The sequence below is a fragment of the Onychostruthus taczanowskii genome, unplaced genomic scaffold (genome assembly GCF_017590055.1).
Source record: "Onychostruthus taczanowskii isolate IOZ18803 unplaced genomic scaffold, ASM1759005v1 scaffold22, whole genome shotgun sequence".
In the NCBI taxonomy this organism is placed as follows: domain Eukaryota; kingdom Metazoa; phylum Chordata; class Aves; order Passeriformes; family Passeridae; genus Onychostruthus; species Onychostruthus taczanowskii.
In genome coordinates, this window is record NW_024499462.1 from 496,232 (window position 1) to 511,991 (window position 15,760).

At 53.6% G+C, this 15,760-nt stretch overlaps 3 protein-coding genes across 4 annotated transcripts in view; 2 read left to right on the forward strand and 1 right to left on the reverse strand.

Annotated features, from left to right (window-relative positions):
• Nucleotides 1–198: 198 nt before the first annotated feature.
• Nucleotides 199–2,974, reverse strand: DNAJC9 (DnaJ heat shock protein family (Hsp40) member C9). The gene is made up of 5 exons (XM_041404888.1): nt 2,717–2,974; nt 2,342–2,479; nt 1,969–2,223; nt 1,201–1,284; nt 199–784 (listed from the first exon to the last, which is right to left on the reverse strand). Exons 1-5 carry the CDS (start codon nt 2,894–2,896, stop codon nt 653–655), a joined length of 789 nt encoding a protein of 262 aa, XP_041260822.1. The 5' UTR covers nt 2,897–2,974; the 3' UTR covers nt 199–652.
• Nucleotides 2,975–4,753: 1,779 nt separating this feature from the next.
• On the forward strand, nt 4,754–15,630 carry CWF19L1 (CWF19 like cell cycle control factor 1). 2 transcript variants are annotated; one of them, XM_041405130.1, is made up of 15 exons: nt 4,754–4,881; nt 5,269–5,531; nt 5,635–5,719; nt 6,190–6,268; nt 6,583–6,684; nt 9,304–9,518; nt 10,233–10,351; nt 10,520–10,604; nt 11,142–11,282; nt 12,134–12,245; nt 12,991–13,070; nt 13,881–14,090; nt 14,477–14,596; nt 15,313–15,410; nt 15,486–15,630. In XM_041405130.1, the coding sequence occupies exons 2-15, from the start codon at nt 5,302–5,304 to the stop codon at nt 15,628–15,630; spliced, it is 1,821 nt and encodes a 606-aa protein (XP_041261064.1). In that variant the 5' UTR covers nt 4,754–4,881; nt 5,269–5,301. The 2 variants fall into 2 exon arrangements, with proteins under 2 accessions (XP_041261064.1, XP_041261065.1); XM_041405131.1 differs by lacking the exon at nt 4,754–4,881 and having other exon boundaries at nt 5,175–5,531; nt 10,233–10,300.
• Nucleotides 15,574–15,760, forward strand: part of CHUK (component of inhibitor of nuclear factor kappa B kinase complex) — a 16,864-nt gene continuing 16,677 nt past the window's right edge. The window contains 1 exon segment of the mRNA XM_041405129.1: nt 15,574–15,760. Within this exon segment, the coding sequence (XP_041261063.1) occupies nt 15,725–15,760 (36 nt within the window). The 5' untranslated portion in view covers nt 15,574–15,724.

A 15,760-nucleotide genomic window follows, 5' to 3' on the forward strand; every position in this document is an offset into this window, starting at 1 on the left:
AGCCCTGTGTTACAAACCACAATGATATTCTCTACTTTCTCAGAATCAGGGTTATTTTTCAGAGCAGACAAGTAAAAGGGAACAGAGAAACCATCTACCTCTGGCTTCCCCCCAGGAGCTGTTGTTGAAGCTGTGAGAGCCTCCAGCTCCCAAAGTGTTCACCTTGAGACTCCTACGCCTTTGAAAAATGATCCTCCCTGGAAGTGTGCAGGATTTATTTGACTGAAATCAGAAGAATCAACACAATTGGCTTGTTTTAAATAGCTTATTTAGAAAACATATTGAGAACTGAGGAAGCAAAACTCTGAAAAACAACCCCACCTCCTTGTTTATTAAACCAGCAATTTTCCAAACTATCTTTATAAAACTACAGGAATATCTGAAAAAACACCTGTTGAGCAAAGACCTTTAAAAATAGCAGGAGGTTTGTTACAGAAGAAATGTGTGAACAGCACACATGGATCTCAACTGTAGAGCACCCAAAGAGCTGGAGATAGCAGCACAGGAATGCCTTGTCTTCCTCGTTCAGCACGCATTCCGTGTCATGCCTCCCACTTACCGCCGGTCAATGCACGCAGTCCGAAACAGGAGCCCGGAAAACACCCAAAATTCTCCCAAATCCACGTTTCCATACAAAGTGAAACCTGCTATTTCAGTCTGTTCCTTCTGCCTTTCTTTTCTTGGCTGAGGTCTTCTTTCCTCCTTTCTTAGCACTGTTGCCGTACTTTGCTTCCAGATGGGCGAAGAAGTTATCCATTTCCTTTTCTCGATCTTTGCTTCGGCGCTGGGCAGGGGGAAAAGAAAACCAGCCAAGCTCAGACCCTTTGGAACTTCCCAAACAGCTTATCCTGTTGGAATTTGATAGCTACACAAAATCTTGGACTACATCAAACACATTAAAGACAAGCTACGGGAAGTTTAGTATCATCATTAGAACTCCCTGTGAAACCACCTAAAACTAGAAGTTATTGCATAAGTACTCCACATATTTAACTCTTGTGAATTTTTAAATAGACACAGGTAATAAAATCCATACTGTACTCTGATTCTAATTAAATTAAAGCACAGAGTTAACATTAAGGCCAGGTTTTAACCTCAGGAATTCAGAAGATATGCAAGGATCCAAATCAAAGATGCTCAGGGAAAAGACAATTATAAGCCAGTAACAAAATTATCTGCAAGAAACAGAAGAAGCCTTACTTTAATCAGCGCTTGCAAGTCATTTTCTCCACTAAGGCCCAGGTCATCTATCATCTTTTTTGCCTCTTTAGCTTCTTTTTCTGCCTAAAAGAGCAAATAAGGGTTTTTAAAGAAGTATTTTGCATGTTATCTAACCACGTCTTACAGAACTTACCAAATGCTTTTTGGGCATCTGTGTACAAACAGCTGCAGGGAAATGCAAAGGGTTTCCAAGTTTGGCCACAGATAATGGATCAGGCAAGGGAAGCCCATTCTGCTTCCACCATTTAGCAGAGCAGGAAGTTTTTCTGCTCTTTCACAGCGTTGAATGTCATGTTTGTCCCCATCCCTGCTCCCACACCCATTTTTTTTTTTTTTTTGTCTTGGTAGATAGTACAATAACTTAAAGGTTACTGTGATTTGCATATAACATTCTACAAAGTGTCCAAAAGTATCTAAGAGTCCATTTAGGCCAGAGCAGTTTCACACCTGGCAGAAGCCAACCAAAATGTTTTCACCGCTTGCTTGTTTTTGTTAACTCCAGCAACTCCCAGCTTTGTAGATAAATGCAGGGACACGCTAAACTGTAATAAGCCATTGTGTATGATAAGGAAATAAAGAACTAGAAAAGACTTTCACAGTTATTTGAGTTGGGGGGTGATGACCACAGGTGACCAGATGTGAACACGAAGGTGTGTAACCCAGCAATCCTCTGCCAAACATCTTGGAAACAGCATCACTTATTCCTGACAAGGGAAAAAGTTCTGGTAATTAATTGCTGCAACCTACCCGCTTTCTTCTGGACACAGTCTTCTGCTTTGACTCCTTCACAAAAGCCTTGTAGGATGGGACCTCCCCAGACTCGATGGCTCGCTCGATCATTTCCCGGATCCTGGGCTCATCCGTGTAGTCCACACACAGCACAGACTCCATGATCCGATCCATGTCACCCTTGAAATTCAGGTACGCCGCCTTCACATCAGCCAGCTCTTCCTCCGAGTTTTTGTACGTACTCTTGAACTCTTCGATGTCTTTCACGGTGACCTGGAGCAAAGAGGTGATGCTTTGTGAGAGTTACAGGACTTACTCACCAGGAGGATTTAAGAGAAAACACATAAAAACCAAAAAGTTCTTCTGTCTCCCAGCCCCATCTCGCTCTCACCTTGAATAGCAGCTGCCAATACTCCAGCCAGTCCCGCCCGTCCTGCAGCGCCTCGGCGTCCTCATCCACCATGCCCGTCTCATCGTACACTGCGCGCTGCTTCTCATCGCTCAGCACGGCGTACACCTTGCCCAGGATCTGCGGGAGTGGCCGGGATGTCACTTGGGGATCGGTCACTTGGGGGTCAGTCACGCGGGGAGCACTGGGGTGGGCACCCAGGGTCGGCTGCCCGGGCTTCAGTCACTCGGGGGACAGGGGATCAGGGGGCCAGTCCCTTGTGGAGTGGTGGGTCGGTCTCACTGGTGGCCGCCACAGCCCCCCTCCCTGCCTGTGTCTCTCCTTCCCTCCTCCCGTTCTCGCTTCTTCTCTCCTCACCTGGAAGCGGCGCGTGGCCTCCTCCTTCTGCTCGGCCGGGACGCGGTCGGGGTGCAGGCGCAGCGAGGCGCGGTGGTAGCCGCGGCGGATGTCCTGCGCGGACGCGCCGCGCCGCACGCCCAGCACACCGTACAGGTCCGCGGTACCGAACGCGGCCTCGCACTGCTGCGGCAGCGCCATCCCGCCCCGCCGGGACCGCCACCAACGCCCGACCGCCCTTCCCGCCCGCTCCGCGCCCGGGCTGCTGCTCTGCGGCTGCGCCGGGCGGGAAGAGCCCGCGGGGGAAGCTGAGGGGCGGCGCCGATGCTGAGGGGAGGCGGTGAAGGAACCGCCATGACGAAGGGAGGCTGAGGGGCGGTGCCGATGCTGAGGGGAGGCGGGGAGGGGGCCATGTCGCGGGGAGGCTGAGGGGCGGTGCCGATGCTGAGGGGAGGCGGGGAGGGGGCCATGTCGCGGGGAGGCTGAGGGGCGGTGCCGATGCTGAGGGGAGGCGGGGAGGGGGCCATGTCGCGGGGAGGCTGAGGGGCGGTGCCGATGCTGAGGGGAGGCGGGGAGGGGGCCATGTCGCGGGGAGGCTGAGGGGCGGTGCCGATGCTGAGGGGAGGCGGGGAGGGGGCCATGTCGCGGGGAGGCTGAGGGGCGGTGCCGATGCTGAGGGGAGGCGGGGAGGGGGCCATGTTGGGGGGAGGCTGAGGGGCGGCGCTGCTGAGGGCAGGCGGTGGCGGTGCGGCTGTGGTGCCGCTGAATGGAAGCGGTGATGGTGCGCCCGCGGTGCTGCTGAGGGGAAGCTGTGGCGATGCGGCGGCGGCGCCGCTGCGGGGAGGCGGAGGGCCGGCCATGTTGGAGGGAGGCTGAGCGGCGGCCCCGCTGCGGAGCGGTGGCGGCTGAGCGGCGACCCCACCGAGCCGGGCGGCCGCCGCCTCTCCGCCCCTTGGAGAGCTTGCGGTGGCGGGGAGCTCTTGGTCGGGTAGCGTCCATGACCTGCTGGGGTTGCCGGTTCGGGCCGGGAGTGAGGCAGGAGCGGGGCGCACCCCGGCCCGTCGGGGCGCGTTGGGGTGGCCTCGCTGCCTCTGTGAGGCGCTGGAGCCGCCGCTGAGCGACCGCCGCGTGCGCTTTGGTCCCGTTACCGTCGGTAAAATAAACTTTATGATTTTATCCTGCTCGCCTTCCCACTTCCCGGTAAACAATCGGCTCTGCTGGCTTTTGGGAGTGGGCAGGCCCTGGCACAGGATGCCCAGAGAAGCTGTGGCTGCCCCTGGATCCCCGGCAGTGTCCGAGACCAGGCTGGATTTCGGGGCTTGGAGCCCCTGGGACAGTGGAAGGGGGTGGGACTGTGTCGGAACCCAGAACATCCCTCTGGGTGACCGGGATGGCTTGAGCCCCTGGCAGGGGGCTGATGAGCCCTGGCAGAAGGCCAAAAACACTTGGGAATTCGATCTTAGCCCCTGGGAGAAATTACCAACCTTGTATGAAGAGTCACAGGTCATAAAAGTTTAAGTAGCATGCTAGTAGTAAGCACGGGGTGAAGGGAAAATTTTGGAACCATGTACAGGGGGGTTTGGGATTCTGTCCATGGGGGTCAGGGGGTTCGAGATGGAGGGATTTGAATGTGCCCTGTCCTCCTTTCTTCTCCCTGGCATCCATGTTCAGGAGGATGTTGGCACTCTCAGATTGGTGTAGAGTAGAAACTCACTGTCTAACACAGGTGATGGGTATTGGAACATAACTGTAAACATAGTACACGTAGTTTTTAGTATAAAAGATAGCACCGACCCGGGAGGTGGGGAGAGTGCCTCAGACCGACCTGCCAGACAGGCCTGTGGCGTGTTGGAGAAAAAAAAACATCTTGGATAAGCAACAATAAACAACCTTGAGAACCACAAACATAGAATTCCCACTCTTCTTTGACCATCGGGCTGGCTCGGGGTCATCCCCACCGTGGGGAACCTGAGAACTGGATGGGCTTTAAGGGCCCTTCCCACCCAAAGCATTCCACGATTCTTTTGTGGTTCTTTCAGGCCAGGTGAGATGCAGACAGCAAGAGTTGCTGCTTTCCGTTTCTCGTGCCCGTTGTTGAAATGTGGAACGGTTCAGTCCCGATGCTACAGAAGGAACAAACAACAGAACCAACTCAGATTTCAGTTCCTGGTTACAGAATTCAGATGGTAACGTTGTAAAACCTTAATAAAAATATGGATATTTTAAAAATCCCCTATAAAAGCTATTTATAAGGTATCGTTTATTTATAAGGCATTATTATAATAAAATGTTATAAAAGGTGTGAAATACACGAGAGCTTTGCTGGTGTTTAGTGCTTGTTTTGGTACAGTTCAGCGTAATAATTACAAATACACATGGAAATAGAGTATTTTACATAAATATAATTATTATAAATACATTTCGAAACATAGTATTGACAATGTATAATGAACGTTATTATAATTTATCAGAGTCACAGTGACCTGCGGTGATTGTTTCAGTCACTTCTGAGACAACGACCCCTCTCTCACTCGATCACCTCTTCTACTTCTTCGCGGGTTTTCCATGTTTAGTGCCAGCACTCACTGGAGCACTAACACACCAGGATGAGGACACCACGCGCTGGGAATATCCGCGATTCCCGGCGGACACCGGGATTTAAACTTCCCGGCGATTCCTGCCCGTTTTGTCAGGCTTCGGGCACCGCCCACCCGGCACCGGCGGAGCGCTTTGAGCGGCGCACCCGGCACCGGCGGAGCGCTTTGAGCGGTGCACCCGGAAGTGGCGGGAGGTTCGGGTCGAGCATCTTCGTGATGGCGGCGGCCCCGCTGCGCGTGTGAGTGGGACGGGACGGGATGGGATGGGATAAGAACGGGGCGGGACACGGGATGAGGTTGTGGTAGGGCCGGGGCGGATTCTTACCGCGCGGTGTCCCGCAGGCTGGCGTGTGGCGACGTGGAGGGGCGACTGGAGGCGATCTTCGGGCGGGTCCGCGCCATCCAGGCCAAGAGCGGCCGCTTCGACGTAAGGCTTGTGGGGCTTGTGGCGGGAGGCGCACGTGGTGCCGTTCCCGCGGCGTTCCCGTGGGGTTCCCGTCCCCGTCCCGACACGGCCGAGGCCGGGGGCAGCCCGGGGCGGGGTTCCCGTGCGCTGCCGGAGGTGTGCCGGCGGTGCTCGGGTGGGTGTTGCTGTCCCGCCCCTCCGCGGCAGCCACCCGCCTCTTTCCGCTCGGTTTGAGAAAGCGTTTGCAGGCCCCCAGCCCTCCGTGTCCGGCACCAGACGACTGGGAGGAGCCGTGATCTGCGCACAGAAGGCGGGAGAGCAGCTGGCACTCCTTTTAAACCCGTTGATGTTGAGTTTAGCTCAGATAAACACAAAGGAATCTCTTCACTTCAGCAAACCAAATGCTGCTGAAGTGGTGCAAGCAAAGCCTTTGTGTGCTTTGTGTTCTGTCTGTGGTGAAAAGGCAACTCCTGTTTATGTGGTGTTTTTAGATGCTTTTGTGTGTCGGGAATTTCTTTGGCTCTACTTCCGAGGCAGAGTGGGCCGAGTACCGCACGGGGGCCAAGAAAGGTAAGGGACGGGGGGGGGCACTGTGGTGTTACAGCAGCTGTACTCCAGCAGGGAAACCCCCAGGAGGGAAGGAGGGGGCTGTGAGAGCAGCCCTGGCTCCGGGGCCAGGCATCACCTCGGAGCTAATCCCGCCAGGCAGGGAGGGCGAGGTGGCTGGGAGCTGTGGGGATTGCAGCCCTCTCTGCAGGAGGGTTTGCTGTGCTGTTGCTCCCCAGGCGTGCTGGGGGGTCTGACTGGCTTTCCTGCTGTGGTTGCTGGGCGGTGTGGGCTGTTGGAATTAAAGCTCACCGAGCGCACGGCGTTCTCTCCCTCAGCTCCAATCCCGACCTACGTGCTCGGTGCCAACGACCCGGACACGCTGAGCTACTTCCCAGATGTCAGTGGCTGTGAGTTAGCTGAGAACATCACTTACCTGGGTAAGGCTCAGGGGGTTTGGGGTCAGCCTGTGCCTGCTGGGGCTCTCATGGACGTTCTCTCATCTTCCCACTGTAACACCTTCCTTTTCTGGGAGTTGGAAGTGGCATTGTTCATCCTGTGGTTCAGACTGGAGTTCAGCTTGATGTCGGTACAACCTGTGTGAAATGTGAAAGAAAACCCCACTTTCTTGATTTGGGTTTTTTTTTTTGGTTTCTCTGATACTGAACTTGCTGAGCAGAAGGAATAGTGGTTGTAAGAGCTGTTTTTTGAAGTAATTTGTAACAGAGCGGGATGTTACAACAGTCCTCTGAATCATTAGTGTGAACTTGAATTATTAATGTGAACACAGTGATTCTTTTGAGATAGAAATGTGTTCAATTTCATGAAAAAGTGCACAATTATGAGGGTTTGTCCCTTGCTTTATCTTCCTGCAGTCAGTACTTAGAAATGAGGTTGTACAACTAAAAGAAACTTCTGTTTGTTGGTCAAATAAAAAAATGAAAGAGATTGTTCTGAAATTTTTTTACATTTTTATTCTTCTGTTAAAACCACTTCAACTGTGTTTTGCTTTATCCAAATTGATTTCTAAATGTAACACTGCTTTTAAATAAGGATATATTTTTTGTCAGAATTGTTCATTTTCTAAATTCACAGCTCAGCAAATCAGCAGTAACTCCAAACCATTTCTGTAATAATACATTTGTATTTATTATCTTTGGTTTAGGAGAAGTTATTCTAAACTTCTTGCATTTACCTATGTGTAAGAAATCATGTGGTGTAATATTGTCCTTCCACTCCTGCTTTTCCTTCAATTGAGCATTCTTGTCTTGGACTCATTTTATTCCAGGCTCTTCTACTCCAAAACTCTTCACCTTTCTATTTTTTCTCAATTTTCTTTATTTCAAAAATTATTTGTTCAGTCAATTCCCTTATTTGTTCTTCTTATAGCATGCCTGTGTTATTCCCAGAGCATGCCTGTCTCTCTAGGAGAGGGTTTGAATAAGATTTTTTGTGTGGCTGTACTGCAGCAGCAGAGATGACAAGCGAAGTGTAGCAAAGCTAAAAGGAAAAACCAGGGGCAGGGGCGTGCCTGGGGCACTCTCCGGGCTCTGTGTGTGTCTCTCCAGGCGCAGGGGGGGGCCTGGGGCACTCTCAGGGCTCTGGGTGGGTCTCTGCAGGGGCGTGGCTGGGGCACTCTCGGGTCTCTGGGTGTGTCTCTCAGGCCGCAGGGGCGTCCCTGGGGCACTCTCAGGGCTCTGGGTGGGTCTCTGCAGGGGCGTGGCTGGGGCACTCTCGGGTCTCTGGGTGTGTCTCTCAGGCCGCAGGGGCGTCCCTGGGGCACTCTCAGGGCTCTGGGTGGGTCTCTGCAGGGGCGTGGCTGGGGCACTCTCGGGTCTCTGGGTGTGTCTCTCAGGCCGCAGGGGCGTCCCTGGGGCACTCTCAGGGCTCTGGGTGGGTCTCTGCAGGGGCGTGGCTGGGGCACTCTCGGGTCTCTGGGTGTGTCTCTCAGGCCGCAGGGGCGTCCCTGGGGCACTCTCAGGGCTCTGGGTGGGTCTCTGCAGGGGCGTGGCTGGGGCACTCTCGGGTCTCTGGGTGTGTCTCTCAGGCCGCAGGGGCGTCCCTGGGGCACTCTCAGGGCTCTGGGTGGGTCTCTGCAGGGGCGTGGCTGGGGCACTCTCGGGTCTCTGGGTGTGTCTCTCAGGCCGCAGGGGCGTCCCTGGGGCACTCTCAGGGCTCTGGGTGGGTCTCTGCAGGGGCGTGGCTGGGGCACTCTCGGGTCTCTGGGTGTGTCTCTCAGGCCGCAGGGGCGTCCCTGGGGCACTCTCAGGGCTCTGGGTGGGTCTCTGCAGGGGCGTGGCTGGGGCACTCTCGGGTCTCTGGGTGTGTCTCTCAGGCCGCAGGGGCGTCCCTGGGGCACTCTCAGGGCTCTGGGTGGGTCTCTGCAGGGGCGTGGCTGGGGCACTCTCGGGTCTCTGGGTGTGTCTCTCAGGCCGCAGGGGCGTCCCTGGGGCACTCTCAGGGCTCTGGGTGGGTCTCTGCAGGGGCGTGGCTGGGGCACTCTCGGGTCTCTGGGTGTGTCTCTCAGGCCGCAGGGGCGTCCCTGGGGCACTCTCAGGGCTCTGGGTGGGTCTCTGCAGGGGCGTGGCTGGGGCACTCTCGGGTCTCTGGGTGTGTCTCTCAGGCCGCAGGGGCGTCCCTGGGGCACTCTCAGGGCTCTGGGTGGGTCTCTGCAGGGGCGTGGCTGGGGCACTCTCGGGTCTCTGGGTGTGTCTCTCAGGCCGCAGGGGCGTCCCTGGGGCACTCTCAGGGCTCTGGGTGGGTCTCTGCAGGGGCGTGGCTGGGGCACTCTCGGGTCTCTGGGTGTGTCTCTCAGGCCGCAGGGGCGTCCCTGGGGCACTCTCAGGGCTCTGGGTGGGTCTCTGCAGGGGCGTGGCTGGGGCACTCTCGGGTCTCTGGGTGTGTCTCTCAGGCCGCAGGGGCGTCCCTGGGGCACTCTCAGGGCTCTGGGTGGGTCTCTGCAGGGGCGTGGCTGGGGCACTCTCGGGTCTCTGGGTGTGTCTCTCAGGCCGCAGGGGCGTCCCTGGGGCACTCTCAGGGCTCTGTGTGTGTCTCTGCAGGCCGCAGGGGCGTCTACAGCGGCTGCTCGGGGCTGCAGATCGCCTACCTGAGCGGCACCGAGGCGCAGCAGCAGCCGGCGCCCGCCCACTGCTTCGGCGCCAAGGACGTGGCCGAGCTGAAAAGCTCTCTGCTGTCAGCCCCCAACTTCAGGGGCGTGGATATACTGCTGACCTCCCCCTGGCCCAGAGATGTGGGCACTTTTGCCAACAGCACGGTGAGTGTTCTGTTCCCGGGCTTTCACGCAGCGTTGCCTCTCTGCTTCCTCTCCGAGTGGAAGTTCTGTTCACCCTCTCCAAGTGCTTGAGAAAGCTGGGAGTAAAAACAGAGAGAGCAGATGTTCTGGTTCTTCAGAGAAGAAGGACTGAAAGGAGGGGGATTTGTGAGACTTCAGGGCATTTTAGCTGTCCCTGCCACTTTTTAAGTGTTTTGGTGTTTATGTCCATAAGTATCAGTCAGTTATCTGGTTCTTCCTCAGTCTGGATTTTGAGGGTGTTATTTCATTTGTGTCCTATTTTGTTGTGTTAATGTTCCCTAGCAGAGGTGATTTTCAGATTATTTGAAACCTGTCTGGACAGCAAGGCCGCATGTGTGGCAAAAGAACATTTTTTGCTTCCTCTCAGTTTTTTCCAACATCCAAAACCAGATACAATCCTCAGTTTAAATACATGAGGAACCTTCCCTCCCAGCATAATAACCAACCCTGCTGCCCTTGGGGGTTGTAGAGAGTGATTTGTTGGGATGTTCTAGCTCAGAGAGAAAACTCAGATCTCAGGGCATTCTCTGTACTTGTTTAATATGTCATTCTATGTTTGACTTCTCTTGACATGAATTTTCTGGGAATGTACTCAAGTGTACAGAGAAGTTTATTAAACCTTTCTTTTCCCTGCTCTTTGAGAGGTTTAAACAAAACTTGGGTTGTGTTTTGTAGGGAGAAATAGATACCAAGAAGTCTGGCTCCAAGTTGGTATCAGATCTAGCTGCAAGCCTCAAACCAAGGTACCATTTTGCTGCCCTGGAGAAGGCCTATTATGAAAGACTTCCTTACAGGTTTGTAAGATCATGTAAAATCTCATTTATTTTCAAGTAAGGATTCAGTTTTTAAGGACCACAGAAGGATTGGTGTGCTGTCTGAGTATCTTCATGGCAAGCAGGGGTTCTCCCACTGTCCTTTCAATACTTTATGTGCCAGTACAGCCAGGTTTTGCTTCCTTACAGGAATCACATGGTGCTACAGGAGACCCCACAGCACGTCACCAGGTTTATTGCCCTTGCTGATGTTGGCAATACAAGCAAGAAAAAGGTACTGACACCCTTGAATCTCTCTTCTTTTCTCAAGTACAATAATGGGGCAGTGAGAGAAGTTGGAGGACAACATCAGGCACTTAAAAGCTTGGCTGAAGTGGAGGTATCTGTCTCACTTGAGTAAAAGGTCCCACTTGCCTGTTATGTCAGAAGGGTAGGCAGGGCTGCACGTGGTGTTCTGAGGCACAAACCACTGGAAATAACAAACTTCTGGCATGGGATTTTTAACCTGTCTCTCTTCTGCCCTTAAGAAAGTTAAGGAATATTGTTTGGTAGTTAAGGATGCACAGGATCCAGGCCTGGTAACAGAAAAGGCCAGAAGGAAGGCCTGGAAACAGGCAGGGTTCCAGGATGCACTGCATAAAGCCCTGGGTGGGACGCTGGCACGGGGTTTTTCCATGCCCTGCCTTGGCACAAACACTGATGTGCTGAGTGGCGTGGAACTGTTCTGGGGTGCCTTAGTTCTTAAGTGATCTCCTCAGAGGTGCAGCTGTGGCAGGAGCTGCTTGTCCCTGATTGCCTGTGTTTGTTGCAGTACCTCTATGCCTTCAGCATCGTGCCCATGAGCTCCATGGACCCTGCAGAGCTGGTGAAGCAGCCTCAGGACGTCACCGAAAATCCCTACCGGAAGCTGAGGAAGGAGGCTCCCAAGAGCAAAGCCGCGCTCTCCGCAGAGGTACTGCCCTGTGCTCCTCCCCCTGAGCCTTCCTGCTTCACTCTCTGTGCTCACAGCACTGCCTGGCTTGCCCTTTGGGATGTCTCTGTCCAAAACTCTGCTGTGGGGACAGGCTTGGGGAGCTGGGGGTGTTCAGCCTGGAGAAGAGAAGGCTCCAGGGAAAACTTATTGTGGCCTTTCACTTCTTAAAGAAGGACTGTAAGAAATATAGGGACAGTTTTTTCCTCTTCAACATTAAAGCCTTCTAATGGCATTTGGCTGTATGGGATAACTCAGTCAAATGTTTTCAACCTCTGGTGAGTCTGTGACATGTTAACATCTAAGAAATAAAGTCATTCTTTTGGCACTGGCTGGCAAATGAAAATATTTGAGTAATCCATAAAATCTTGCAATTCTAAATGTTCAGCATAAGGCTGAATAGGAGAGCATAATAATTTGGGGCAGCTCTCCCTGAAGTTTTTCCCTGACTGAAGCAGGTAAAGTCTGCTGCATTACTAGGAGGACAGGTCATTCTGTTCCAGGGTATTCAGAAGGCATTTCTTCCTGGAAAGGGTGCTCAGGCCTTGGCAGGGGCTACCCAGGGAGCTTTGGAGTGCCCATCCCTGGAGGTGTCCAGGGAAGGGCTGGACGTGGCATTCAGTGCTCTGGGCTGGGGACAAGGTGGGCATCATGGGGATGGCAGGGACAACTTGCACTCAGAGGGCTGGGAGGGATTTTCCAGCCTCAGAAATTCTGTGATATTGATGCTTTTCAGAAGTGGTTCACAGCTCTTCAGGAAGAAATCAAATCTATATCCTGTCACTTTCTGTGATGCAGTTCTAACTGAACATCCTGTTCACTTTCCTAAACAGGAAGAACCAGCCTGCCAGTTTTTCTTTGACTTGAACAAGCATCAGGGAAAGAAACGTCCCTCAGATGGGAAAGAGAGAGGGGACTCCCAACCTAAGCAGGCCAAGAAACCCCGTAAGTGTGAGGATGCTTTTTTCCTGAGCTCTTCCCTCGAGGCTTTGGATGGACCACGTCACTCCAAGTTGTTCCTCAAGCTGTTGAGCTGCAGGTGTCAGCTGGCCAGAGAGCTCTGTCACTGCCAGCTGCTGGGGGGTGCAGGAGGATGAAGGGTCCCTTGTTTCCAAGGGAAGATAGGCTTCAGTAGGTGACAGAAGGGTCAAGAGCATGGTTTGGAAGCTCTTTGGGTCTGTGGTGGTTGTGGTTGGGCTGATGGCATTTACCCTCTGAACCAGACACTTCCAGAAAGCTCAGCTCTCAGAAAGGTAGCACAGTTTGGGTGTGAATCCAGGTGTTTTGGGTGTGATGGAGAGGCCAGAACTGACACCTGTGTTTGACAGCACCTATCCTTGTGCTGTCAAATTTACCTGTGCAGGAACTTTACCTCATTTTGATTTGTTTGCTTACATTTGCTGGTGTTTCCTTACTAGTGAGCTGCAACTACTAACTCCTGGAGCTATTAAACTCCTCCTTCATTAGGTTACAGCATTCCAGGAGAATGGCAGTCAGCAGGCTCTGACTGCCACCACCTGCTTTCTTGCTGGAATGTCCCTGGTTCTTGCTGGAATGTCCCTGGCCAGAGCTGTGTCCTTCTGACACCTGCAGCACTTTATAAACTGGGAAGGGTGGTTGGAAAACACCAGGTTGTCTGTGTTCTGACAAATATCCCTTCTACTAATCCTTGTTTTCTTTCCCAACAAAGCTCAGCCCACAGGGCCCTGCTGGTTCTGCCTGGCCAGCCCGGAGGTGGAGAAGCACTTGGTTGTCAGTATTGGCACACATGTAAGTACCTGCAGCATGGGCTTTGCTAGGTCGGAATCATGCTAAGACATGGCAAAACAAAATACCAATCTCCAATTTTAAATTTAAAACAAACCTTATTTGCAGCTGGCTCTTGGGTTTGCTTTCAGTTCCTTTGCATCTCCTCTACAAACACATAAACTCTTCAAGTGTGGTCCAGTTTTGTTCCAGCAGCAGAGCTGGATTCCAGTGCCAGAGCACTTCTTGCTGTGCCAGCCCTCTGTTACCATCTGGCAAAACTTTTTCAGCTGGAACAAAGCTGGAACCTGCTTTGGCAGCAGGATGCACCAGTGCCAGATCTCTCTTGGGCTGGCTGGTTACAGATTTGTTCTATAGAGATGAAAAAGAGGGTGTCTCCAGGAAGCTGACTTCAAGCAAAGTGCATAAAACAATCATGGACTGAGCTTCAAAGTTACTGCTCCTGTATAGCATAACCCACTTATGACAGAGACAGGTTTGTCCACAGGTTTAGTTTAAATTTTTAAGTGGATTTTTTTGTTAGAATAAGGAATTCCTGCCTCAGTGGTGAAGTTCACTCAGCAGCTTCCCTGCAGACATGGCATTCCTCTGGCACTCAAAAGATACTTTTTTTTTTTTTTGCCATTTGGCAGTCTCTTTGTCTCTTTCTCATTCCTCTAGTGATTAATAAATTCAGTATAAAAATAAATTCAAATAAAATGGCTAATAAGCAACCTAGAAAACTCTCCTGTTCCTGAGGCTACTCGGGATGAGTAGTCAGAGAGTAAATCCCTACAGCACAGTGAGTAACTGGTGTGTGTTGTTTCACTCTAGTGCTACCTTGCCCTGGCCAAAGGGGGTTTGTCACCTGACCACGTCCTGATTTTGCCAATTGGGCACTATCAGTCAGTGGTGGACTTGTCTTCAGAGGTGCTGGAAGAAGTCACCAAGTACAAGGCTGCCCTAAAGGAATTTTTCAGGAGCAAGGGAAAGAGATATGTCCTGTTTGAAAGAAACTATAGGAGTCAGCATCTGCAGCTACAGGTACAGTTTGGGTGTCACCCTGGGGAGACATAAACTTGCACTGAATATAAACTCCAGATGAACTGGAAGAGGCATTTTGGGGTGTACCGTGGTGGTTGCTGTCTGTGGCAGGTCTGTAAGTGTATCAGAGCTGTATCAGAACTACCACAGAGATCGGAAGGGAGAGGGCTGTGCTGAGAACTCTCAAGCTTGGAGTTTTCAGCTGTCTGTCCAGCTCCTACAGGAAGAAAAGTCTCATAAGTTTAAGCCTGTAGAGATGGGTGCTCACCTGTCTTGTGTGATGAGGCTGAGCTGTACTGAGGAGCCACGAGCTCCAGTGATGCACTGATGGCTTTCTGCAAACGGATTGTCTCGTCTTCTTTGATGGAAACGTCCTCCCTCTCCAGGTCATTCCTGTCCCTCTGGACCTCTGCACTTCTGAAGACATCAAGGAGGCCTTTATTACACAAGCACAGGAGCAGCAGATTGAACTGCTGGAAATCCCAGAGCACTCGGATATCGCGCAAGTACGGGGCCAGATTTCACCTCTTCGCTTCCCCCTGTCCTGCCTAAGCTGCTGTTCCCCTCTGAGGTCACTCTGTGGGGTGGGGTCAACCTGTTGGAGGCACATCCTCAGGGACTTGATTTGGGGATATGCCAGGATTCTGCTCTGGGAGAAGTTCCCACGAACAACAGATGATTTCTCAGCTGAGAAATGTGAGCGTGGCCTCGTCCTCCAAGAATGTGTCGTGCTGGGCTGGGGTGACCTCAGTGAGGTTAGGGATGACCACACCTGCCTGCTGCTCATTTAGTCATGGCAGAATTAAACCACAAAATATCATAGGTGATCCCAGCAGGAAGTGCCACTGCTCCTTCCTCCCATGGAAGGTATTGTTTGAGCTCAGGCACTGACCTCAGGTGGTTTGTGGGGTTATTTTTCCAAGTTTCCTCCCAGGAGAGAGGACCATGGCATGGGGACAGCTGGCTGCCCAGCCCCTGAACTGGCTGGGAAGAGGGTCTGCTGTGCCCTGGTAGCTCTTCTCAGCAGGGTGATGAGGAAGGGGCTGCCCAGGGAGGTGCTGGAGTGGCCGGCCCTGGAGGTGTTTCGGGTCCAGACTGGCCGTGGCAGCTGGTGCCACGGTGCAGTTAAGGAGCCGGTGATGGCTCCTGGGTTGGACCTGATGGTGTCAGAGGTGTTCTCCAGCCGAACTGACTCTGTGCTTCTGTGGGTCCCATGGCGCAGGTGGCTCAGCCGGGCACGCCGTACTTCTACGTGGAGCTGGACACGGGGGAGAAGCTGTTCCACCGCATCCGCGGCCGCTTCCCGCTGCAGTTCGGCAGGTGCGTGCCCGCCCCGCCCGCCCCGCCGTGACGTCACGGCGACGCCGCGGTGACGTCACGGCGCTGTCGTTGCAGGGAGGTGCTGGCGAGCGAGGCGCTGCTGGCGCAGCCGCAGCGCGCGGACTGGCGGCAGTGCGCCGCCCAGCGGCCCGAGGAGGCGGCGCAGGCCCGCGCCTTCCGCCGCGACTTCGAGCCCTTCGACTTCTCCCTCCGCGACTGAGGCGGCGCTGCCGGCGGCGGCCCCGGGCGGGCGCGGGCGGCGCCGGGCGGTGACGCGGCAGTAAAGGCGGAGTGCCGGAGCGAGCGGCCGAGCCATGGAGCGGGGCGGCCCCCCCGCGCCCGCCGCCGGC